General features: G+C 37.1%; 1 protein-coding gene across 1 annotated transcript; it reads right to left on the bottom strand.

Moving 5' to 3' along the window:
• Positions 1 to 1,573: 1,573 nt before the first annotated feature.
• Positions 1,574 to 27,394, bottom strand: LOC127561379 (carbonyl reductase [NADPH] 2-like). Its single transcript, XM_051996644.1, has 9 exons — positions 27,219 to 27,394; positions 10,560 to 10,615; positions 8,869 to 8,966; positions 7,808 to 7,962; positions 6,925 to 6,967; positions 2,753 to 2,852; positions 2,250 to 2,314; positions 1,948 to 2,113; positions 1,574 to 1,677 (listed from the first exon to the last, which is right to left on the bottom strand). The coding sequence occupies exons 1-9, from the start codon at positions 27,392 to 27,394 to the stop codon at positions 1,574 to 1,576; spliced, it is 963 nt and encodes a 320-aa protein (XP_051852604.1).

Below are 27,394 nucleotides of genomic sequence, written 5' to 3'. Positions count from 1 at the left end.
GCAGTAGTATGGAAGGAGTTGGGAAGAAGCCAAGGAGGGATTAAGGAGGAGCCAGGTGTGACTGATCAAATCCCAAGATTTGTTCAGAAATATGTTAAGACCGGTTCAGCGGTTGGAGAATCAATGGATAGATTAGAATTACTAACAATGGAGGCCAGAGGATAGGATTAAGAATACTGGCTTCACAGCATTATATGCTAACAAGATAGTCTGGGAAAATTTACCTCTAGCATTTCCTGATTAAGGGAACAGAATGGATTGGTTTAGAGTTTACTTCACTATGACTAATTAATAGATTCATTCCCTTGTTTGTAAACTCCAAAAAACAACTAAAGAATTGTGTCTCCCCCAATTGCCTAGTTGGTGCTCTGTATATCATAGGTGCTTAATAAAGACTTGTTAAATTACTTTTGTTGCAGAGCAAGAATTTTCAAGGGAAAGGTACTCTCAATTCAAGTATTAGCATCCTAATTTCCCTGTACAAAACTAGATTATCAGAGTTGAAAATGATCTTCAGTGCAGATCACATAGTCTGACTTTCTCATTTAAAAGATGAGGAAATCTTGTTTCTTTTTTTACAACAACTAATAATGGAAAAAATGTTTTACATGATTGTGTGAGTATAACATATCAAATTGCTTACTGTTTTAGGAAGAGGGGAGAGAATAAAGGAAGAAAAATCTGGAAATCAAAATTTTGTAAAAATAAATATACAAAAAAAAAATAAAAAATTAAAAAAATAAACATTAAAAGTTGTCTTTACATACAATTGGAAAAAATAAAATACTATTAAAAAATAAAGATGAGGAAACCTAAAGTCACTGACCAAGGTCCTATCAGAATAGGAACTAAAACCCAACCCTTGGGACTCTTAGCTCAGGACATGATTTCATATACTTTTAAGGAGATGCAGAAGTCTTTTCAGGTCATGTTTATTGATGTTTGTTGCCTTTCCCTGTCCTCAGATTCACCCCGACTCCCACCATTCCCAGTAAAAGCTGGAAAAAAGCAACTCCGTTCGTTCTCACTGTTGTGTTACAGGTTTGAATCCTCTGGTTCCTAGGCTTATAGATGAGAGATGGAAAGGGAGCTTGTAGGCCATGTATTCCAACCCTTGGCCCAGAGAGGTTGTGACTTTCTCAGAGAAGGCACTAAAATCCAGAGCTAGGATTAAAATCAAGATGGAATCCATCAATTCCAAATCTAGAACCAATTAGAGGAGGAAATGGGGTGAAAAAAGACTGGGTTATAGGACATTGCTTTAAGCATTCTCTGAGATTTATCCACTGGGATATTGGGGGAAGGGAATGAAAGTGGGATTGAAATGAAGGCTTTTCTGAGAAAGCCAAGAAGCTACTACTTCTGGGAGATGATTAAAAGCTACAAGAAGGTGGGATCTTTTTGTTTAGTTAGGGTAGGAATCATAGGTGGTTTGGGAAGGGCTGATGGATTGAGTAGGAGAAGGAAATGAGGGAGTGTAGGACTTTATAGCAGGTAGAGATTGGGGGGGATGAAGCAGAATTCCCACTCATTGTTCTAATCTCTGTGGACCTCCCCTCCCCACTACTGGAGTTTAGGAGGCCAGATACCCGCCATCAACCAGAATGCCTGAGCCATGGGTCATAGCACTTTTGTCGCTCAGAAGAAAGAGGATGCTGTAAACCACATCTTCCACCTCTGCAAGGAGAAGGGATAAAAGTAAGAGGAAGGGTTTTTCTTCAAAGTGGGGAGCAAGAGAGTAAAATCTGTTTAGAAGAGGGGCTGAGTTGGGCCTGGGGGCTCCTTTCTTCCTACACTAATATTAACAGGAAGTTGGGAGAGTAGCAGAGAAGATCTGGGGGGAAGGAGAGATGACCCAGTCTACCCACCCAGCTATTCACTGGATCTGTGGCCTTCTCTTGACAAGGCTCAGTAATTCTCTGATGAAATCCTGCTGGGGAAGGGAGCCAATGGTCATCCTCCTCACTCTACCTATGGATACAGACATATACATACCTGCAAACTTCTTCAGAGGAGTGCGTTCCTTTAGAGCATTAGCAAATTCTGGATTTGCAGAGACCTTTCTTCCCATGTTAGTGAGGACGACTGTGGGGTTCACTGTATTTACTCGGATCTGAAAACCAAAAGAAGCAGCCCTCAGCCTGAATTTTTCAGACTCCCTATTCCCATAGGTCTTAAGGGTTCCTAGCTCCATAGCTTTACTTGTAACTCTCATTTCCCAAGGCTTCCTACTAGTCCAGAGCTCTCACCTTGTGTGGCCCAAGCTCCAGGGCCATCACCTTAGTCAGCATGTCCATTGCACCTTTAGTGGAACCTGGAGGAATGAAGGAAAGGAGAAAAACTATAAGGAACCCAGTCTGGGAGAGTAATACTGCTTTCCTTAAGCTTAGTGATTTTTATCCCTAGGAGGATTGTGAGAGGCTTCCTGGGCAAGTAGGAAAACCAGAACTTTAGAGGGGAAGGAGGAGAATGAGATAGTAGAATTATAGAGCTAGCAGGGACCAGAGAGCTCTGTTAGGTTCTTCTAAAGAGGATCTAATTACTTTCTCTCTCTGAGCCTCAGTTTCCTCAAAATCACAGAGGTATCAGAATTAAGATTCAAAATGGGTCTTCTTCTGATTCTGAATCCAATGCACTATGCCTCAAACTTAATTGAGGGATGGACTCCAATTCTGTCCATGGACTTAGGACTCAGGGATTGATCCAGGGACTGGGTAGGAGCAGTAGCAGGCAAAGAAGAGAGGATACTTACTGTAGCTGGTCAAGGTAGGAATAGTGGCTCGAGAGACCAAGCTGGAGACATTGACAATGGATCCTGGGACCCCACGAGCAATCATCCCTCTGGCAACAATCTGGGAACCAGTAGAAGCAGAGGGATCCTGATTTTACTGCCTTCTGCCCCTTAGAGTTATAATTGCAATGGGGTAAGTAGGATTTATTCCAGAGTTTCAAAATTTAGAGGGCCAAAAGTATAGTTACTGGGGTAACTAATTCCTCTCAAATGTCTTCTTTTTAAAAAATAAATATCATTAAAAACTTAATGTTGAACACCACCATGATCAAACAACCTTGCTAATGGATATTTTTTATCTACATGTATTACAATTAATTCATAAAATATAACTTTTTGGTTACTTTCTCTTAAAATTCCCATTAGGGTTTTATTTGCTTATTCATTCTCATTCACTTTTTCTCTGGTAGTAGTAATAATTTTTGTTGTCTTTGTTCAGTCACACTTAATTTCTTTTGACTTCATTAAGGGTTTTCATAGCAAAGATGCTGGAGTGGTTTATTATTTCCTTCTACAGTTCATTTGACAGATGAGGAAACTGAGGTGAACAGGGTTAAATGACTTCCCTAGGATCACAAAGCTAGAAAGTGTCTGAGGCCAGATTTAAACTCAGGAAGATGTCTTCCTAATTCCAAGCCGAGTGTTCTATGCACTGAGCCACCTAGCTTAAATAGCACTTTAAGATTAGTAAAGCTCTTTACAAACATTTTCTCATTTGATCTCCTGAGAGAGGTTTGTCCAGGGCTACAAAGCTAGTAAATGTAGCGAGGTCAGATTTGAACTCAGATCTTCCTAACTTCAGATCCAGAATTATAACAATTGTATCAGCTGAACAGGAATCTTTTCTACAACTTGTTGATATTGTTTGTCCTTTATTCTTGAAGAGGACCATGATGTTAGGAAGGCGATGCCATGACATGAAAATGAATTGGATTTAAGTGAGGGGGGCTGTGCAAAATCACTTTTTCCTTCCTTTCTTCCCTTTCTCTGGTCACATAGAATATCATACCTTTTCCAATAGATGCTTTTAAGAGCTTTTTTTTCTTTTGGATCTTTGAACTCTCCCAAAGTATCTTGGGGTTTACTAGCTAGATTTCTTTCCTAAGGACCACGCCTTAAACTAAAACCACTCTGATTCTCACCACCAAGAGGTCCCAGACCAAGCTCCATTTGGTTATTGTTTGGAGTCTGATAGACTCAGATTGAATGCAAATACTAATCATTTCTACTTTGTCTTCTAGAATTTATAAAATCAATAGCCATTCATTCTTTGCTTGAAGACTCCCTATAGAGAAAAATCCACTCCTACTTACTGAAATAGACCAGCAGAACTCTGCAGATAATTAGCCCATGGGCACTTGAAAATTTAAGGTGACCTGGAAAGAATTCTGAGAGTAGAGCCAAGATGTTGGAGTAAAGTCAGGAGGCTGCTTGAGCTCTCCCAGTTTGCCTAGAAAACCACATGAAATCGAGCCTCTGAACAGAATCTGACTGAATGAAACCTCTCTCCAGCTCAAGACAGACTGAAAAAATTTCAAGCAAGCTCAGTCTCACTGTGTGAAAAGGGTGTTCATCCCAAATTAGATAGACTCTGGGAAAGCCAGTGAGAGGGTCTTCATCATAGCAGATCAGCAACCGAGACCCTCGATCCTGGCTCAGTAGCGGAGCACAGCAGCGAGGCACAGCAGCGGGGCACAGCAGCGGGGCACAGCAGCGGGGCACAGCAGCGGGGCAGCTTCCAATCCAAGCTCAGAAAGCAAACTGTGGGAAACCAGGCTATTACTTGCATAGAGCAGGCAAAGCTACCTTCTGCCAACACAAGGGAGCGCTGTGCTCAAAGCCAAGGTTAGAACTGTACAGGAAGCTTGGGACAGTGTCCCTTGTATCCCAGGAGCAGATTGAACCATGAAAGTAAAAAATAGAGGAAAAGCCAAAAGAAAAGGACAGAAAATGAGCAAGAAAAAGAAAATAAGCTTGACCATAGAAAGCTACTACGGTGGCAGGGCAGACCAATATCCACAAAGAGGGAGATCAATTGGTCTCAAGTCCAAAGAGACTTCTCAGGCAATGCTCATGAAAGACTCTCAAAGGCAAAGAAGAGAGGGAGAAGAAAAAATGAGAAAAGAATTAACAGGTATACATAAGGAGGGAAAAAAACTCTTTGAAGAAAACAAGTTCTTAAAAAGGAGAATAAACCAAATGAAAAAAGATACAAAAGATAATAGAGGAAAATCACCCAGTATAAACTTGTACAGGGCAAATGGAAACTGATGACTTTGTGAGACACCAAGAATCAATCAAACTAACTAAAAAGAATGAAAACAAGAAAGAAAATATGAAATACCTCATTGGCAAAATAGCCAACCTGGAAAATAGATCCAGAAGAGACAATTTAAAAATTATCGGCCTACCTGAAGGTCATTAAAAAAAAAAAAAAAAAAGAGCCTGGATAGCATTCGTGAAGGAAAACTGGCCTGCTATTCCAGAAATGCAGGGGGAAATACTCCCTGAAAGAATTCATCAATCACCTCTGGAAAGAGATCCCACAAGGAAAACCCCAAGGAGCATTGTTGCAAAACTCCAAACTTCCAATCTAAAGGCAAAAGTACTGCATGCTGCCAGACAGAAACCATTCAGATGTCAAGGAGAAACAGGATTGCCCAGGACCTGGTAACTTCTACAATAAAGGATCTGAGGACCTGCAATACCATATTCAGGAAGGCAAAGAACCTGGGTTACAAGCAAGAATTAACTACCCAGCCAGACTCAGCATCATCTTTCGGGAGGAGGGGGGGAGGGGCTGGGGAGGTGGATCTTCACTGAATTCAGTCATTTCTACTGAAAACAAAAAAACCAAAAAACAATTAAAATAGGAAATTTAATCTGCAAACACAGGACTCAAGAGAACTATAGGAACATTAAGAGGGGAAAAATATATATTTAAAAGTTAAACTGTTTACATCCCTAGACAGAAAAGCTATATCTGTAAGTCTTGCAAACTGTATCTGACACTGGGGCACACAGAGAGGAGCATCACAGGGACTGAGAATGTGATTATGAATGGACTCTGATGGGATGACATCTAAGAAAAAGACATTAAGGAGTGGGAAAATGTTTCTACTGGAGAATTTGTTTTTTCTTTGGAGAACTGCCTACTTAGTTGTTTCCCTCTCATCTTATTAGAGAATAGACTATCAAGTTTCCAAATTTCACTATATTTCTCATACTATTCTTAACTACATTATAATATCCCATTCATTTCATATCACCCATATGATATTCCATGAATAATTTAACCAGCCTCCTATTAGTAGACATTTAGTTTGCTTTGATTTCTTTTTGTTTTCTTCTGCTTTTTATTTATTTATTTGCTATTACATATAATGTCTGTTTGCTAGGTGGTGCAATAAATAAGAATACTGGGCTGGGAATCAGGATGACTTTCCTTAATTCAAATCTGGCCTCACACAAATATTAGCTGTGTGACCCTGTGCAAATCATTTGACCCTATTTACTCACCTGTAAAATAAGTTGGCAAAGGAAGTGGGGAAAATGCTTCAGTATGTTTGATAAGAAAGCTCCAAGTGAGGTCACAGAGAGTCAGGGAAAACTGAAATGACTCAATCACAAAAAAAAGCATAATGTAGCCATGAAAATCTACACGAGTTGTGTGTGTGTGTGTGTTTTATAACACTTTCAGGATATATTCTCAATATTGGATTTATTAGGTCAGAAAGTATTACTTTTATAACTTTGATTTGTCTTACTAGATTGTTCTTCAAAAAAAGTCTGAGGGCAGTTAATATTTGTTTATTAATTACATTAATTACAAAATCGATTAGTGACTTATTTGCACCAGACTTGCTGATTGGCGATCCCGGGGCACCCAACTTGTATTCACCGTGGCCTCTAGCTAGACCAGGGCTTTTTAAACTTTTTCCACTCATGATCCCCTTTTCCCTGAGAAATTCTTATGTGGCCTCATATATATAGGTATATAAAATAGGAAAACAAATCAAACACTTACTGATAAAAATCACAATTTCACAAGCCCTACATTCAGTCACAAGAGCCCATATGGAGTCACAATAGTTTAAGAAGCTGGGGTCTGGATATCAGTCCATCATCATTACCTGGGATACCTGGATCACAGAGCGAAGATTCACATTGATGGTCCTGCAGACAAATACTCTTATCAGTCATGGATGCCTCCCTTCTCCCTAGAGTTCATTTTTAGAGCTAGAAGAAACCTTAGATATCATCATCTAATTCAGATGATTTTAGAGAAGTAGAATTTGAAACTTAGATAGAGGAAAAAGTGTGACCCAAAGTCACATAATTAGTATCAGGGCTGAGATCTTGTTTCTTATCACCTTCTCCCAACTCTCCATCATCCCTAACCTCTACTTCCCCAGCATTGTCTTTCCCTCCCCATCTATTTCCTTATTAACACAGAGATTCTGCTAGATTCTTCTTCTAGAAAAGAGTGGAACAATGATCTTGTGATGAAGAGAACCATGTACACCCAGAGAGAGGAGTGACAGAACTGAGTGAGATTCACAACATAGCATTTTCACTCTTTTTGTTGTTGTTTGTTTGCATTTTATTTTCTTTTTCATTTTTTTCCTGTTCGATTTGATTTTTCTTATGCAGCATGATAATTTTATAAATATATATGCATATATTGGATTTAACATATATTTTTTACCATGTTTAACATATACTAGATTACTTGCCATCTAGGGAAAGAAGTGAAGAAAGGGGAGGGAAAATTGGAATAAAAGGTTTTGCAAGGGTTAATGCTGAAAAATTATCCATGCATATGTTTTGAAAATAAAAAGTTTTATTAATAAACAAAAAAGAAAGGAGTGGAACTTTCATGCTTCTTTTTTCTGAGAAATATCCTCTTGATAGCCTAACTCCTTGACTCCTTGACCCACTTAGGGACCCTTCAAACCCCCAGAGCCTGTCTTCGTTCTTCTATTCTCTCCCCCTCCCTCTAATTCCATCTCTAACCTGTCAAAAGCCTCCTTGGAGACCTCCAAAAAGGGCTCCTGCAGAAGTACACCTGCATTGTTTACCAATAGGTCTACAGGACCTATGTTTCCCAGAGCTCGTGAAGTAGCCTCCCAATCTCCCAGGTCCACGCAGACTGGCTCTAATCCTGGACACTGTGGAGCAAGAGAGGCAAATGTCAGGAAGATACCCCCAAGATGAGAAAGGAAATAGGAAATAGAAAGGGGGAGAGGAGAGATGGGTAGAAGTATACAGGATAAAGAGAAAACTGAAGCGATAGATGTGACTATGGACAAAATTAAACCCTCCTTACAAATCTGTTTCCTCATCTATAAAATGAGGTGGTTGAATTATATGATTTAAGGTCACTTTCAATTCTAAATTTTTGTATCCTGTGATCTTATGTCTTAAGAGCTGTGAAGGTGAAAGCCCAAAGCTTATTACTAGTTGAAGAAGATTGAAATTGGGCTCAGAACACTGAAATTTAGTAGCCCTTTGAAAGCTCAGTTAACTGCTTAAAATAACATGAGCCAGCCTTTCAGGTAGTAAGAATAATTGGTGAAAACAGCTAGTTTCCAGTTGGCCTATTTACACTCCCTACTTCAATCTCCTTTTCCTGTCTCCTGTCTTGTAGTAGCTTCTCCAAGGCCTTTGCCTCACCCCTCACACATAGGGTGACATCCGGAGTATCAGGGAACATGATTCCTTTGGCTCCAACAGAATTATCTTTAAAAGTTGGTTGAAATCAGAGTTCTTGACCTTGGCTCCCATTACCTTTTCTTTGCAATTTGATAATGGTCTCTGGATATAATTCGTATTTTATTTTATTGTACTTATATAATTGGTTTCCTTTGTATTTTATTTTACGCATTTAAAAACATATTTTGAGAAGGAGTCCATACCCTTTGTGATACTCATGAGAAGGGGTACAAAATTCAAAAAAGGTAATTTCCTTATTTAAAAAGATGTTTGTTTCCCCATGCCAAGATTGGCAAGAACTGCTCTGCCTGGATATGAGATTTAGAAAGTGGGGAATGAGGTTTAGGGCTGAACTTTCTCACCTCCTTGGAAAGACTGACCAGGTCCTCTTTAGTTCTGCTCACAGCCACCACTTTGGCCCCAGAGTCATGCAGCGCCTTCACTGTATCCCTTCCAATCCCTGTAGGAGCAAATGGATCTATGGTATCTTAGGTCCATTACACTGACTACAAGTATTCCTCCAAAATGCTACCTCTGCTGTCTCACTTCTCACCAAAATTGCCATAGCTGGGGTATTTGGCCTACAAGGAATAATTTGAACATAGTTACATAAACTTCTGATACCAATTAATTCTCTATTCTGTGGTCCCTCACTGAGCAAAAGAGACATTGTGAACTCCAACATAATTCAATGCTGTTCCTTCTTTAAAAATGCTTAAAATTGATTTGAAATTTAAAATAATTTAACTTAAAATTTAAAATTTAAATTGTAAAAACTTTTAAAATTAAGTTTTAAATTGCCCTAAGACTTTTGGAACATGCTGTAAAAGATTAAACAATACCTTCTAGTGCTAGCAAGTATTCTTCACTTTCTTTATCTGTGTTCATTATGCAAGGTTTGAATGGAGCAAGGTTCAGATTTCTTTGCTAAGACATGAGCTGTTAGAAATACAGCCCCTATGTGGTTTCCTTTAGGATTATCTCAAGCTAACCATACATTCCTGTCCAATGAATGTACACTAGCTTTGTTCCATAATCTCTTTAGAGACATCTTACCCACCCTTCTGAATCTTCCTAAGCTTTGAAATTTTTTTCTTTAAGTTTTGAAGGGAGAAAAAATTAAAACCTTTTATACCTAAGAGGCCCAGTCCTCTTATACAAGCTTTCCTCCCCCTTTCCCAACCTCTCCAGCAGCAATGGGAGCAGGCTTGCCAGATTTCCTTTCTGTTGTCTCTCTTCCCTGAATATCCTAGACTGGACCCTGATGTTGGCAAGGAGGATTGGACGAGAAGGATAAAGACTTAGCCTTAAGACTCATGGGAAGATTTGAGTTGTTGTTGAGGGATTTCAGCTGTATATGACTCTTTGTGACCCTACTTGGGATTTTCTTGGCAAGAATATTGGAATGGCTTGGCATTTCCTTCTCCAGATGAGGAAACTGAATGAAATCTTGCCCCAGGGTCTCACAGCTTGTAAGTATCTGAAGTTGAATTTCAATTCAAATCCAAGGCCAAAGCTCTCTTCATTGCACTATCATTACCTGAAGGCAATCTGAAGCATCCTCAAATCCTCCTTCCCCAAAGCTCTTCACAAAGTACTAGGGATGAGGGAAGAGGGTGCTTTTGATTTAAGGAACCACAGCATGGGATCAATTATTATGCTCACATTATTATACACATACACCATAGGACCTGATCTTGTAAAACTAGAGGTTATTGACTTGAGGTCTTGGACTTCCAAAAAAAAATTTCTTGATAACTGTATTTCAATGTAATTCTTTTTTGGTAATCCTATGATTTTATTGTATGCATTTAAAAACATTATTCTGAGAAGTGGGTAGGCTTCAGAAGATGGGTTCTTGATGAGGAAAATATAATCTATGCCAGATTCTCTTCCCAAACATTTTAGTTACCTGAGAATACTTTCTCAGTGTTTCATGTGGAAGAACACCCCTGCAGCTTAATCTTTCATCTTTCCAATTTAGGCAACATTTGGGGAGGATTGGGATCTTGAACCTGAGTTCCCCCGTCAACCCTTTCCCCTTCATTCTCACCTTTCCCTGCACCGGTCACCAGGGCTCTGAGTCCATTGAAGGTGATCTGCATGGTGCTGGAAGGAGAGCCCAGGACAGGTGAAGGGCTCTTCCAAGAAGGGCTTTATATTCCCATAGGGCTGGCTTTCGTCCAGAGAACAAGAGGTAGGGCCTTACAATCTTGGAACAAGCCCCACCCAATGCAAAAAAAAAAATTGCCAAGATTACATAAAGGGGAAACTAGTGACATTTAGCTGTACTCTTAAAGATAGGAATATGCATAGGTAGGGAAAAGTTGCATCAGAATTATGATTCTCCCAAGTTATTCTCCTACCCTAGTTCTGGGTGATGGTGGCAGAGGGTACCAGGAAAGACTTGGATCTTTAAAATCTTTAAACAACACCTTAGCTGAAACTCCAAGCATGATACTGAAAATAACAGGAATTTGGAAACTACTTACAATTAATGCAATGAGTATTTGTTGATTATTAGATTGTAGATCTGAACAACATATAAGCAATTAGTATCTACTATGTGCCAAGAAATGAGCTATATGCTTTATAAGCATCTCATTTATTTTTTTATGTTGGAACTTGAGGGGATCCTCAAAAATACATTGAGATTTCATTCTAGTGTCACAGGTATCCCAAAAGATTCTGCAAGCTTAGATAAATTCTAAGCCAAAGGCAAAGTTTTATAATAATTATAATGCCAATAAAAGCAAGATAAATTCCAAGAGAGAAAGATAGCAAAGAATAAGGTAAATGACATCGTAGAATTAGGGTTTACATAATTGGTGGGAAGGTTGGTAATTGGTGCTAACAATGATCCCCTTTCTTTTTTCATGAAACTAAGAAGTGCTCATTGTTTGGGTCAAGGTACAAGATGGCAGCCTCAGCTTTTGGATCACAATGTAGACATGCTCGAAGGATAGTTTAATGGAATAAAGATATCAGATCCAACTTCCTTTCTTGCACACACATTCTCTAAGGTTGTGCCTTGTCACTCCTGCTAGTTACATTCCAAAGGAGACCATCATTTCCAAGGTGTGGAAAAAAGAATGGGGATTAGAGGAGGATTCTGGGAAGATGGCAGAGTAGGTTAGTCAAATATTTGTACAAAAATATTGATAGCATCTCTTTTTGTAGTGGCTAAGAATTAGATCCCACATCAGTTGGGGAATGGCTGAACAAGTTACAGTGTGTGATTGTGACGCAATATTATTGTGTTATAAGAAATGACAAGAAAGATGATTTCAGAAAAACCTGCAAAGACTCACAAGAATTTAGGATTCTGGGAAGATGGTGGAGCAGGTTGGTAATTTCAAGCTCTCCAGATTTCTCTCACAAACAGAACAAATTTGCATTTCAGGTCGAACATGGACTGATGAAAAATCAAGAAGACTTGGAGCAGAACAGAGTCCTTCAGATATAATGGAAAAGATCTCAAGAAAGACCCTTAGCTGAGATTAACTCCATATGAAATGCAAATACTTCCAGGCTCAGTCTGCAAAAACATCAAGTGGGGAGACCTGGGATAAGCTGGGTGTGACTGGAGCCTCCGCAGGAACACAATTTTCATCTCTCAAACTGTATGTGGAGTCTGATCCCAGGAAGACTGAGGGGAACCTCAGCTCATTAGGAAAATCAGGCCCAGCTGTGCTGCTGGGATGTGACCCTGAAAGATAAGGAACCAGCACACCTGTGAATTCAGAGGCAGTGGAACAAGGATGCTGCTGGCTGTGGGAACTTGCTGGAGGATGGAGTTCTTGGTTTGGAGTTCCAGGTCACAGGGGAAAGTTCAAGTGAAACTAAAGACATGACTGCCATGAATAGAAGTTCTTACACTAATACCTCTTATTTTTTAAAAACTGAATCTGCAAAGAAAAAAGAACCCCACCATAGAAACATACTAGGGGAACAGGGAATATTGGGGTTCATTTTTAGAAGAGGACATTGAAGTAAAAATCAGCTTCTTCTATCCTAAAAAGTAACCTGAAATGGCTCTCTGCCCAGAGAGAGTTTATAGAAGAATTTAAAAATCAAAGGAAAGATATTGAGGAAAAACTAAAATATATATAAACTATCCAAGAAAAACAAGAAGATTATGAAAAAAAGTTAACCAACTATAAGAGGAGATACAGAGTCTCAAAGATGAAACTAATTCTTTGAACACTAGAACTGGGCAAGGGGAAGCCAATGAAGTTAAGAGAGACCAAGAAATAACAAAACAGATTATAAAGAATGAAAAAAAAAAGAATAGAATGTGAAACATCTCATAAGAAAAACAATAGATCTGGAGAACAAATCAAGAAGAGAAAACTTAAGAATAATTAGACTGTCTGAAAATTGTGGCCAAAAAAAGGACCTTGACACAATAATGCAAGAAATAATCCAAGAAAATTGTCCTGGAATGATGTGATGGAGCATGAGGGGAAAGAAGAAACATAAAAAATTCACTAATCACCACCTCAATGAGATCCTTTGTGGAAAACAGATAGGAATATTATGGCCAAATTTTGAAACTCACAAATTAGAGTGAAAAATTTGCAAGAAGCAATTAAAAAACAATTCAAATGTGTTGGAGCTAGAATTAGAATTGTACAGGATTTATCAGTAGCCACAATAAAAGACTTCAGGTCCTGGAAGCATATCTGACACTTAAAAGAACTAGACCTGCAAACCAAAAAGTCACATCCTGCAAAATTATCTGTAAATATCGAATGAGAAAAAAATTGGCATTCAACAAACTTGCAGATTTTCAAGACTTTTCTATCAACCAAACCTGAATTTTATAGAAAACTTAACATGTAAGAACCCATATCAAAGATCAGTTTCAAGGCACTCAACAAGGACAAATTGTTGTTGTTGTTGTTGTTGTTGTTGTTTACACGGGAAATGAATACATATGTTTAACACTGACATCAACAATAGGGCAGCTCAAAAGACTGGGGCAGAGGTAAGGTAAAAATAGTAATTGTGTAATACAAATGAGATGCAGAGGAAGAATAGACAGAGACATTCAAGGGAGGAGAGCTCATAGTTTTGAAAACCTACTCACATTGGGAACGGGTTAAATAATTAAACACTACATATATACTTAAAAAAAAATCTCTAAAAAAATAAAGGGGAACTGTGGGCAGATAGAAAACAAAATATGTGGAAGAAGATAAAGAAGGGATCCATTGGGGGAGGAGGCAAATTAGGAGCCGAATTAAAGCAGAGTCAGCAGGGATAGGAAGGATATACATGTGTATACGTATGGAGGTCTATATGTGTATGTATTTATATATCCACATATGTATGCATAGGTATACCTTTTCTTAACTATAGCCTGCTTAGGGGTGGTGGGAGATAATGAAAAGGGGAAAAAAGAATAAAGTAAAAATAGTGCACAGTAGAGAACAAAAGGACAATTTACAAAAAAGTAAAAAAAAAAGATGAACACTCATGAGTATAATTTCTTCTACACACACACACACACACACACACACACACACACACAGATACACACACGTATACTTTCTTGAACTGGTAATTTATTGTTTTTGAATCCTTCCTGATATTCTTCTGGACATATGACAATGTTCTTTTTGTTTTGTATTCCTTTTCTGTATTTTTTCTTTTCTTTTTAAAATAAATTAAAAAAGCATGGGGGTCTACTACTATTGGGTTTCTATTATATCATTCCCAAAGTCAAATAGCCTGGGGATTATTACTATTATAATTCTAAAGGCTACTCCACATCATTTCCTCTCAAACAATTAGGACCCAAATTCATTTGGAACTAAGGGACAAATGACTCACCTTTTGTAACTATTTTAGACTGAAAAGGGAAGTAGAACTGACCCTGCCTAGGTGAGGTCTAGATGCAGGAGGGTGCTGAGTCTTGGGATAAGCTAGAAGATGGCATATAGTTTGAGCAAGTAGTTGGAAGAGCATGGCTTAGAGCCTAGAAAAGACAAACAAGAAAGTTAAATAATAGGTGGCATGGAAACATGAGTAATAACACACTTTTAGGTAAAGGCTTCCCATTCCTAAATTCATAAATGAATTTACTTATAAGAGGCTAACTTTACTCCAATTATAATAAAAGCCTTTGAAGGGTACTTAAGTGCTTAAAACTTTAACAATAATGTCAAAGAAGGTGTTTATAAGAAAACACACATACCATAGGACACATAGTACAAACAAATGTTATTTCCCCAGTGTAGTAAACTTGAATAAAATTGGCTTTTTCATTTGTGATCCTTCTAAGATAACTGACTGCACTAAAATTCTCTTCCCCAAACCATATTGAAGATGTTTCTGATTCTAATTTCAATAATCAATAATCATTAGTCAGGTTCCACAGACAATTGTATCAATAGTTAATTATTCTTGCATCATTTTGAAACATTTAAAGACCTTATTTCATACAATTATGTATATAGCATTATGGGCAGATGTCTAGGCCAAATACTTGTTTACCTAATTGTTTAGGATATAATGATTCTATATCATTGGAAAGTTTGAAAACAGCAAGATCTTACATATTTGCCCTGTGCTCATGTCTTCTACTGAACACTATCCATTCAAAGAAAATTAGATCTAAGGAAACACTTCCTAACAAATCTAGAGATGTCTTAAAGGGCAACTTGGTAATTTAGTACATAAAGTGCCAGATCTGGAGTCAGAAATAACTAAGTTCAAATCCAGCCTCAGATGCTTACTAGCTATGTGATCCTGGACAACTCATCTAACTCAGTTTGCCTCAATTTCTCCCTTGGTAAAATAATCTGGAGAAAGAAATATCCCAAAGAAAATTCCAAAGGGTGAGACAGGATGAAATAATTGAACAATAACAAAGAGATGTCTCAGGAGGTAGTGGGTAAGAACACACTTACTGAAGATCTTTGAACATGGCTGAATGACCATTTGTTAGGTACACTATAGCGTGTATTCTAATTATTTTTAAAGTTATGGATTAGACTCAAAAATTCCAGACTCAAATGGGGTATCCATGTCAAGGGGCAGCTTTATTTCCTGGTAGATAAATCACAACAAATTCACAGAAGAATGAAAGAAACACTTGAGATCAGAGTGATATTCATCTCTGGAGTAAGGCATCATACTATAAATTCAAAAAGGAAAAAGAAGAGTGGCAGTGATGCTTGAAATCCAGGCGCAAAGCAGCATCTCAGTTCTAGTTTCTGGTTCAGTCTAAAGCTCACAGAACAACCATCCTATTTGAAAAGCAAGCCTGCAGTTCTGTCAGCTCTTCCCAAATGGTTTGTAGTGATATGACTGAACAATGACCTAAACTGTCATCTCTAAACCTTGCAACTGCACTCGAATGAGCACTTCTCAGTCTCATGAGTGAAAAGGGGGAATCTTTGTTAGCTCCCATTCCAAACTTCCAACGAATCATATTGCTCTTTGGATCTCAGCTTTGTAACCAATATGTTGTCTCCAATCCCATGATGTCATCTACCCCATTCTGTTTTTTTCTGTACTCCCCAAAAATCTATAAAAGGGGGGTTATCTATTTGTTGGAGGTATTTGACATAAAGAGAGCCAGTCCATTGACTCATTTGTTGATAGGCAACATATGTCCCAAATAAATATGATCTTGCTCAGGGAAATGCCTCAGGTTGAATTTTTTGTTAAATTTTATTTGAGACATAAGTCTTTACTACCTTAAAAAGATGTCTAAATATTTCTATATTTCCTTAAATTTTGTTAAGGACTAATCCATCCCTTAAGTAACCCTCCCTCTAATTCCCCCTTCTCCTCATATTCTCCTACTAATTGAATGAAATGCATTTCTGTACCCAATTCTGTGTGTGTATGTGTGTGTATTTGTGCATTCTTCCTTCCTTTGAGCATCTCAGTTGAAATCAAGTTTCAAGTATCAACCACTCCCCTATGTCTTGTTTGAATAGACTTTTATTCATGCAGTACATTTGTGTAAGAGGCAGAGGTGACAAAAGATGGCCTTTCAACCATAGAGGGCAAATTTGATAAAGGCAAAGAAGTGGAAGATGGAATATTGAGGTTGGATAATCACAAGAAAGACAGTTTGTGTATGAAACAAAGTAAAATGCAATCAATCTAATATAGAACAAAGTTAGATTATGAAAGACTTTAAATGTCAAAGTTTTTAGAATTGAGGAAGACTACTTTGGCAGTTTTGTGAAGGTTGGATTGGAAAGAGCAGGAATCTACTGCTAGGAGACCACTTAACAGACTGTTGCAATGATCTAGACTAGATAATGAAGTAAGTGGTGTGAATGGAGAGGAGGGCCAGATGTAAGAGATGCTGAGGAGATAGAATAAAAAAAGATTGCCATATATACAAAAGTTCATTATGCAAAACAACAAAAAAGATAAATTCTCCTCTAGTGCTGGATTTTATACCAAGAGACCTCAAGATCTCCAGCTAGAGAGTGCTGGATTCAATTTCAGTGAGGGATTTTATATTTGTCACCCAACAACCAGCCTAAATAGTTGAGATGTACTGATCATAACAATTCCCACATTCATTATAACAAGTCACAGAGAGAGCCCTATCAATATATCTATTTATCTATCTACCTATATATATATAGATGTGTATTCCCTATGGCTTACCAAAGAAATCACAGATCTTGAAGGACCAAAGTTTTGAAATACAGTCACATCTGTTTCTACTGGGCTTGTATCCAAAAGAGATCATAAAGGAGGGAAAGGGACCCACATGTACAAAAATGTTTGTGGCAGCCCTTTCTATAGAAACAAAAAACTGGAAACTGAGTGGATAGCCAACAGTTGGAGAATGGCTGAATAAGTTATGGCATATGAATGTCATGGAATATTATTGTTTTATAAGAAATGATATGCTGGATTACTTCAGAGAGACCTGGAGAGACTTACCAGAACTGATACTAAGTGAAATGCGCAAAACCAGGGGATCATTGTACATAGCAACAGCAAGATTATACAATGATCGATTTTGATGGATATGGCTCTTTTCAACAATGAGAAGGTTCAGGCCAGTTTCAATGATCTTGTGATGAAGAGAGCCATCTACACTCAGAGAGAGGACAGTGGGAACTGAGTGTGGATCACAACATAGCATTTTCATTCTTTTTATTGTTGTTTGCTTGCATTTTGTTTTCTTTCTCATTTTTTCCCTTTTGCATTTGATTTTTTCTTGTGCAGCATGATATTTGTGGAAATATGTATAGAAGAATTGCACATGTTTAACATATATTGCATTACTTGCCATCTAGGAAAGGGAGTGGGGGAAAGAGGGAAAAAATTTGGAATGCAATGTTTTGCAAGGAGGAATGTTCAAAATTATACATGCATATATTTTGAGAATATAGAGCTTTAATTTAAAAAAGAAATACAGTCATATCTGATAGGACATTTTCATTCTGAAGTCAGATGATAAAACAAAAAAGTCAAAGCCACCCTTGAAGCCCTTAAATGTCCAATAAATAACAGGGACACATCTGTAGGCTGTGTAAGTATCTAGAAACTAGTTAGAACTTTAAGAGAAGTCAGTCTGTATCTGAGAACTACGGGAGATGAAATAGGTATGATGGAAACAATTAAATCTAAATTCTATTTCTCTCCTACCATACAGAGATAATAAAAAGGATCAGGAGAGAAGAGAAGATTCTTTTCAAGTAAAAAAAAAAAACAGGTTAAGATTTACCTGGCAATAAAAGTATTGACTGGGAAGTGGGTGGAATGCTTTTTTTCCCAGAGTATTTTTTTTTTTTTTGTAATAATCTCTGATTTTCCTTGCCAACTGTATTTACTGTTTTTTGTTTTCTTCTGTTCTAAGATCCTGTGCTTCTTAGATAATTAATCTTCCCAGGACTCAGTTTCCTGAGATTAACTGGGATAATAATAATGGTCCTGTTGCAAGGATACATATTTTTTTGCATTCGTCTTTTAATTTTGAGCTCCAAATTCTCTCTCACCCTTCTTCCTTTTCTCCATCTACTGAAAAACAAGCAATATGATATCCATTATACATGTGAAGTCATGCAAAACACATTAACCATGTTAAAAAAAGAAAAATAAGAAAGTGAAAGAAAATGCTTCAATTTGTACTCAGAATTCAGCAGTTCTCTCCCTGAAAATGCATAGCTTTTTTCATCATGAGTCTTTTGGAATTGCCTTGGGCATTGTATTGATGAGAATAGGCAGCTCCTTCAAAGTTGATTGTTGTTACAATATTACTATTACTGTGTATGAACTATATTCTTCTGGTTCTGTTCACTTCATTTTGTATCTATTCAAGCAATTTTAAGGTTTTTCTGAAACCATTCCCTTTAGCATTTTTTGTAACATAATAATGTTCCCTCACAATCATATCCTACAAGTTGTTCAGTTATGCCAAATTGATGGATATCCCTTCAGATTCCAGTTCTTTGCTACTACAAAAAAAGTCAAAGAAATATTTTTGTTCAAATAGTTTCTTTCCCTTTGTCTTTGATCTCGTTGAAAGACATATGTAATATACAGCCATTCTGGAGAGCAATTTGGAACTATGCTCAAAAAGTTATCAAACTGTACATACCCTTTGACCCAGCAGTGTTTCTACTGGGCTTATATCCCAAAGAGATACTAAAGAAGGGAAAGGAACCTGTATGTGCCAAAATGTTTGTGGCAGCCCTATTTGTGGTGGCTAGAAGCTGGAAAATGAATGGATGCCCATCAATTGGAGAACGGTTGAGTAAATTGTGGTATATGAATGTTATAGAATATTATTGTTCTGTAAGAAACAGCCAGCAGGATGAATACAGCGAGGATTGGTGAGACTTACATGAACTGATGCTAAATAAAATGAGCAGAACTAGGAGATCATTATATATCTCAACAACGATACTGTATGAGGATGTATTCTGATGGAAGTAGATCTCTTCGACAAAGAGATCTAATTCAGTTTCAATTGATCAAGGATGGACAGAAGCAGCTACACCCAAAGAAAGAACACTGGGAAATGAATGTAAATTGTTTGCATTTTTGTTTTTCTTCCCAGGTTATTTTTACTTTCTGAATCCAATTCTTCCTGTGCAACAAGAGAACTGTTTGGCCCTGCACACACATATCTAGGATATCTAGGATACACTGTGACATATTTAACTTGTATAGGACGACTTGCCATCTCGGGGAGGGGGTGAAGGGAGGGAGGGGAAAAGTCGGAACAGAAGTGAGTGCAAGGAATCATGTTGTAAAAAAATTACCCAGGCATGGGCTCTGTCAATAAAAAGTTATAATAAAAAAAAGATTAGCATTGAAAGAAGTGATCGATAATTCATAGAAAAAAATAACATTTGTGTATAGCATTTTATAATTTACAAAGTATGTATATTCACTTTGCTTTTGTAAAGATTATGGACAATAATATAAACACAAATATTAACAACAACAAAAAGAAAGACATATGTAGTAGTAGTAGTATTGCTGGGTCAAAGGGTATGCACAGCTGTATTGTCCTTTGGGCATAGCTGCAAATTATTCTCCAGAATGGTTGGGCAAATGCACAATTCCACCAACAATGTATGAGTGGCCCAATTTCTCCACATCCCCTCCAGCTTTATCATTTTCCTTTTCTGTCACAATTGATACCTCAAATTGTTTTAGTTTGTATTTCTCTAATTATCAGTTATTAAGAGTTTTTTCATATGATTATTGATGGCTTTGCTGTGTTTTGAAAACTGCTTGTTCATATTCTTTTATGATTTTTCCATTGGAAATTGGCACTTGTTTAAAATATTGGGCTTAATTCCCTATATATTTGGGAAATGAAGCCTTTATCAGAGATACATTTTTTGTATTTTTTCCTATTTTCAAGAATCTTTTAAAAGATTCTCTTAAAGATAAAATAATTAGGAAATTGTAAGGCTTTATACATCAATTTGGGCACCTCAGAGGATAATCCTATTATCATAACTATCTAAACACAATAAAGAGAAAGAAGAAAACAAGCTTTTAATAAGCAACAGTTATATGCCAAGCACTATGCTAAATGCTTTACAAAAATTATCTCATTTGATTTTCACAATCCTTTTTATCCTTATCTTATAGTTGGGGAAACTGAGTCAGACAACACTTAAGTGAGTTAGCCAGGGTCACAAAACTAATAAGTAGTTGAGCTCACTTTTAAACTCAGGCCTTTCTGACTCCAGGCTTAGTGCTCTAGCCTCTGTGTCATCTAGCTGCAATAGAATAGACTCTCTGTGGGTATTGCATGCATTGTGAGGAGAGGTTCACTAAGTGGAGCAGGTGAGAACTGAGACTGAGGAAAGAGAAATTTCATGACTTCTATGCTTACTTAAGACTTAAGCTTTTGGAATGTCCAGAGGCCCAGAACAAAGAGCAGGAGGAATATCTGATATTATCTAAATTCTCTCTTTAGCTTTCTTTTTTGTCTGGAGAGTATCATTCATTACACATAATTAAAATGTGCATGTGTTATTGTTATGAGCCAGAACTCTGTACTTGAAACCAGGATTCTTACCAGTGTGGGTCCGTTCTCCAGATGCACACCCCCGCGGGTTTTTGCTGGGCTGCTGGGATGGATGCCGTGCACATAGCCTAAGACGGGGCCCTGCCTTTTCCTGGCCCTGTGGGCCTGGTTATTTAGGTACTGGATATGGATACAGGCCACATAGCCTAAGACAGGCCTTCCACCAGCCCTTGAAAAAAAAAGTTTTTCTTCTCTTTCTTCTTTCTATTATTGCCATAGCTGGAGATGTGAGACCACGGGTGATACTTACATTACATGTTAGGACTTTGTTGTTAGATGTATGAGAAAGATGAGGGAGGTTGGAGGAAGAATCAGACATGGCCAAGTGAGGCATAAAGAATGGCTTGAACAAAGGCCTGGCGATAAGCAAGCACTACTGGTCCTCAAATTTTCTTTTATATGAAGGAGAGGGAGGAATAAAATGTGTCAATGAAAGAACGATGTGTAATGGAGAGATTTGAATGGGAAGAAGTCTTGTGCTGCTTGCCTAGAAAGACAAGTCACATTTCTTGAGTTTTGATCTCTGTGGCTAAAGAGAATGAATTATTCAATTAAAGATCCAATAAAGGAAACTCAGAGGAAAACACGTGGAGAGTTTGGTAATGCAAGAGAAGTTCCAGTGCTGCAGAGAGTTAAAGGAGAAAGAATTCTTTTTTTTTTCTTTTCTTTTAAATTACAGCTTTTTGTTTTAAAAATACATACATGGATAATTTTTGACATTCACCCCTACAAAATCCTGTGTTCTAATTTTCCCCCTCTCTTCCTCCCCACCTCTTCTTCCAGTCAGCAAGTGATCCAATGTGAAACATGTGAAATTCCTCTATACATATTTCCATAAATATCATACTGCACAAGAAAAATCAGATCAAAAAGGGAAAAAAATGAGAAAAAAAACAAAATGCAAGCAAACAACCACTAAAAGAATGAAAATATCATATGTGGTTCACACTCAGTACTTACTGTCCTTTCTCTGGATATAGATGGCTTTTTAAAAATTTTATTAATAAGACCTTTGTAAGTATTCTGAATCACCAAATTGTTGATGAGAGCTATGTTAATCAGAACTGATCATCATATAATCTTTCTGTTGCCAAGTATAATGATCTCCTGGTTCTGCTCATTTCACTTAGCATCAGTTCATGTAAATCTCTCCAGTCTTTTCTGAAATCATTCTGCTGATCATTTTGTATAGTACAATAATATTTTATAATGTTTATATACCATAACTTGTTCAGCCATTCTCCAACTGATAGGCATCCATTCAGTTTCCAGTGAGAAGGAATTCTTAAAAAAATCAAATCAGGGCAACTAGATGGTGCAGTGGATAGAGCACTGGCCCTGAAATCAGGAAATCCTGCACTCAAATCTGGTCTCAGACATTTAACCCTTCCTAGCTGTGTGACCTTGGGCAAGTCAATTAACCCCAATTGCCTCAGGAAAAAAATTCAAATAAAAAAGCCTAAGTATTATGTGTTTAGGAGATTGTTGGTTACCTTTGAGAAACATCAATTTCAATAGAGAGATGTAGATGAAACAGGTTTACAAGGGATTATGGAGGGAGAGAGTGAGGAAGAGCAGTTTCAGTCTTGTAAGTTTATTTTTAATACAACATTGCTTTATGAATCATGTTGAAAGAGAAAAATTAGAACAAAAGGAAAAAATAATGGGAGAGATTAAAAAACAGAAAAAAGAACTGCACATAGCACGTGGTGATTTACATTCATTCTCCTAAGATCTTTTTCTGGAGGCAGATGACATTTTCTTTGGATCACTGAACTGCTTAGAAGTACCAAGTCTTTCACAGTTGGTCATTCATTGCACATTCTTGCTGTTATTGTGCATAATGCATTCCTGGTTCTACTTGTTTCATTCAGCATCAGTTCATGTAAATCTTTCTAAGCCTTTCTAGAATCAGCTGGTTCATCATTTTTTATAAAACAATGATATTCCATTACTTTCATGTACCACAGTTTGTTTAGTCATTCCCCAATTTATGGGCATCCACTCCCTTTCTAATTCTTTGTTATCATGAAAAGAGCTGCTACAAACATTTTTGCACATGTGGGTCCTTTTTCTATTTTTTTCTTTTCTTTTCTTTTCTTTTTTTTTTTTTTTTTGGTTTTACTTGGCTGATTCTTGCTGTCTTATTGAATCATTCATTTCCATTTGTTCACTTCAGAATTTTAGTGAGTTATTTTCTTCATTTAATTTTTTTTAACTTCTTTTTGTATTTGTCCAATTGAATTTTTAAAAGAGTTGTTTTGTTCTATGGAATTTTTTTTTCCAATTCACAAATTCTGTTTTTTAAGGCGTTGCTTTCTTTTTCCATCTTATCAAGTTTATCTATTAATGAGTTATATGCTTTTTCCATTTTACTAAGTATGTCTTGCAGTGAAATTTCTTCAGATAGTTTCTGCGTTGCCTTTTCCAGATCCTCTTGCAAAGCTTTTATTTTATTTCCCCATTTTTCTTCTAGCTCTCTTTTAAGAGTCTTTTAATTTTCTTCTAGGAGAGCCTTGTGTGATGGGGATCAGGTTATATCCCCCTTTGGGACTTCATTTGGAGATAATGTGCCTTTAGTCTCCTCTTTTAAGTGTTTGCTTTTAATATACAAATATAATCAGAAAAAATAAAATAATTATTAAAGCAAAAGAAAGACAAAAAAAATCCTGAATAAATGAATTTGGTTTTAGAAAATAAATATTTTGATAATATTATTTCAATGTGTTTGTTTTTTGCATCTTATATATTTTATTTATTTTATGCATGTAAAAATGTAGTTCTAAAAAGGGGTCCATAGGCTTTATCAGACTATTAAAAGAGAACATAATACAAAAAAGATAAAAAACCCTTGCTTTACATAGTACCTTTCCCAATCCAACTGGTTATTAATGCCTCCTCCTTCAAAATTTTGCGATTTAGAGATAATCTGCCTTTAGTCTCCTCTTTTTGAGTGTTTGCTTTTAATATACAAGTATAATCAGAAAAAATAAAACAATTATTTTTGAAATCTGTTTTTCTCTTTCACCCTAAAAGCTGTCAATCATTAGAGTCCTCTTTACTTTTTTACTCATTTTTAAAAAATTAAAGTTAAGGTCTATCTTTAGGGTGGGGGAAATTTTCTGAGGGACACAGCTGCACTGGCTCAATACTGATTCACTCCTGTTGCTGGGTGGGAGTGGCCAGTTCCCATGAGCTTTTATCCTTTTGGGGTTCACCATGTATCTTTTGTGTTTGTGTTGGATGTTTTATAACTTCTCTGCTGATCTACTGGCTTGCAACTAGGGTTGAGTGGCCAACACTGCTATAGATTCCTATAGATTCCTTCCTGTAGAGATTCTGTACCACATGGTATTTGTAATGCTGGGGGAGTCAGCAATGCCCTGGGCCTCTGTGCTGTCTACCCTGGCCTTTGTACTCAGCTCTTTATGTTAGGCTGCCTCCCTCCTGTTTCTGATTGAAACAGACCTGTTTCCTCCTCTAGATTCTCTGCCACATAGAGTCTGCACTGCCCCAGGATTCTGTGCTGTCTGTGCTGATGTTTGTACTCAGCTGGTTGCACTGGCTGCCTCCCTCTCATTTATGATTGAAATAGACCTTTTTTGGTGATCTTCAAAATTATCTTCTGCTGATAATTTGTTGCACTCCTAATATTTGTGGATTCTGCCAGTCCAGAGCAAATTCAGAGGCTGGATTTTGTAATTATTGTGAGGGTTGTAGAGAAGGTCAGAGAGAAACATGTGTCATCTCCACCATCTTGGCTCTGCCCCTGGAAGTCCCAAGGAATCCATATGTACAAAAATGTTTATGGTAGCACTTTTTGTAGTGACAAGAAACTGGAAACTGAATGAATGCCTATTAATTGGAGAATGGTTGAATAAGTTATAGTATATGAATGTTATGGAATATTATTGTTCTACAAGAAATGATCAGTAGGATGATTTTGGAGAGGCCTGGAGAGACTTACATGAACTGATGCTGAGTGAAATGTGTGTGTGTATAAGTATATGTATAAATGTGTGTGGATAGATAAATAAACAGAGAGAGAAAGAGAGAGAGAGAGAGAGAGAGAGAGAGAGAGAGAGAGAGAGAGAGAGAAGTGATTTTTCCATATCCTGCATATACAGAACATTACGAGAAGATAATTGATTCTCACTATTTATGACTGGGTTAAGTTTCCCTAATTCATTGCTGAGTTTGAGTTCATTTTGTTTTTTTTTCACTGATATTAGTATTAAAGGAATGACCTCGCCCTCTGGATGCCGCTTTCTTCTGTCTTTAAATATTGAAGACAATTCTTTGACCTACCTGAAGGGTCAACCAGGGAGTACATTTCCCCTTAGCACAACTCATGATCTGACAAGACAATTCTGTACTTAGGATGGAGCCACTTCCTTCGCTGTGTTTTTCTTACTTTTGGTACAAAGCCTTGTAAGATCTCAGGAGGCCTGGAGTTCTCTGCTTACAACAGCAGGATTTCTCTTCAGTAGGGTCTTGACGTTGGTGTCTGGTGGACCTACAAGAACTGATGAGGAAGGAAAAAGGGATGGGGAGAAGGGAAAAAGTGGGCATCAGACAGTGTGACAGACAGGAGAGGAGGTTTCAGTAAGAGCACCAAGGGGCTTGGTAGTCAGGGAGAGTTAGTGTCATAGAGAGGGCCATAGGGAAAGAAGATCCCATTTGTTGGATGATCAAACTGTAAGGTAAAATATAAACTGCAGTGGCCTTGCATGAACTCTTTCTGTCCACACAAAAGTTATAATACTAGCTTTCCAAATGATTATACTAGTAGTAATTTAATTATTGGAGTCTGTTCTAATCATCCTATGACTTTTTTTTTTTTTTTTTTTTTTTTTACTATTTACCATTTTACTTTTCTGCATGAGAATTATCTATTCTGTAGCTGATTCAGATTTGTAAATAGGTGTGATGGGATCAAGTGTTTCTGTGATGTAGTTTTCTTCCATACTAGTACATGGAGAGGCTGCTTTCAGACCTGCTTAGCCTGTATGATTACTTCAATTCATTCCTATCACTAATTCATTTTCTTCTTCCCCTCTCCAACCCAGACATAGAACAAAGCTGTCCCTAAGATTTGGTTGACCTCAACTTCTCTGATGTATTTTCTTGGTTATCTAAAGGCAAACAAAATTTCAGCCACATAGAATCTGTGCTTCTCAGATTTATTGCCCACATAAGACCCCTAAGGCTGCCTTTCTGACTAGGTAATATTTTTTATTAAAACTTTTTATTTTCAAAACATGGGCATGGATAATTTTTCAGCATTGACCCCTGCAAAACCTCGTGTTCCAAATTTTTCTTCCCTTTCCCCAGCCACTCCACTACATGACAAGTAATCCAATATATGTTAAACATGTTAAAAATATATGTTAAATCCAATATATGCATACATATTTATATAATTATCATGCTGCCCAAGGAAAATCAGATTAAAAAGGGAAAAAAAGAGAAAGAATACAAAATACAAGCAAACAACAACAAAAGAAAATAAAATGCTATGTTATGAGCCACCCTAAGTCCCCACAGTCCTCTCTTTGTAGGTAAATGCCTCTCTTCATCACATCATTGTAATTGTCCTCAATCATCTAATTATTGAAAAGAACCACATCCATCAGAATTGATCATTGTATAATCTAGATGTTGCCATGTACAATGATCTCATATATATATATATATGTATGTATGAGATCTCTCTCCCATGTATGTGTGTGTGTGTGTATATATATATATATATATATATATATATATATATATATATATATATACATATATATATATATATATATATATATATATATATATATATATATATATATATATATAGAGAGAGAGAGAGAGAGAGAGAGAGAGAATATGAGTTAGATACATGTGTTCTATGCATATTGTTTATCTCAATAGAATGTAAGTTCTTTGAGTACATTTCTTATCTTTGTGGTTTTACCACTTAGGAACATTTCTAGTGGAATAGTAGTCACTTTAGAAATATTTATTATTTGATGCAATGATTAGAGCCACACAAAAGCTGAATGATCCAGATCAGTATTCCATTTCTACATGTGCTTTCTCCCATTGTCTCAACAGTAAGTTTCCTTCAAGGGACTTGAATCTTTTAGGATCCCTATCTTTCTTCTTAGTAGTGTCACTTCTCACAGTCCCTCATCAGCCATCTGTTCTTGCCACCAGTCATCCCCAGACAGCTGAAACACGGAAGATGTGTTCAGGAACATGCTTTCTGGGAGAAGTCCCAAACTCTCAGCTCTATTGCCATTTGCTTCTTTAGCTCCCCTCATGTCCCCCATATAGCCACATTCTTTAAGTATCGCCAT

Source organism: Antechinus flavipes, chromosome 4, assembly GCF_016432865.1.
Source record: "Antechinus flavipes isolate AdamAnt ecotype Samford, QLD, Australia chromosome 4, AdamAnt_v2, whole genome shotgun sequence".
In the NCBI taxonomy this organism is placed as follows: Eukaryota; Metazoa; Chordata; class Mammalia; order Dasyuromorphia; family Dasyuridae; genus Antechinus; species Antechinus flavipes.
The sequence above is the reverse complement of the archived record's forward strand: the minus strand, read 5'-3'. Positions and strand labels throughout refer to the sequence as shown.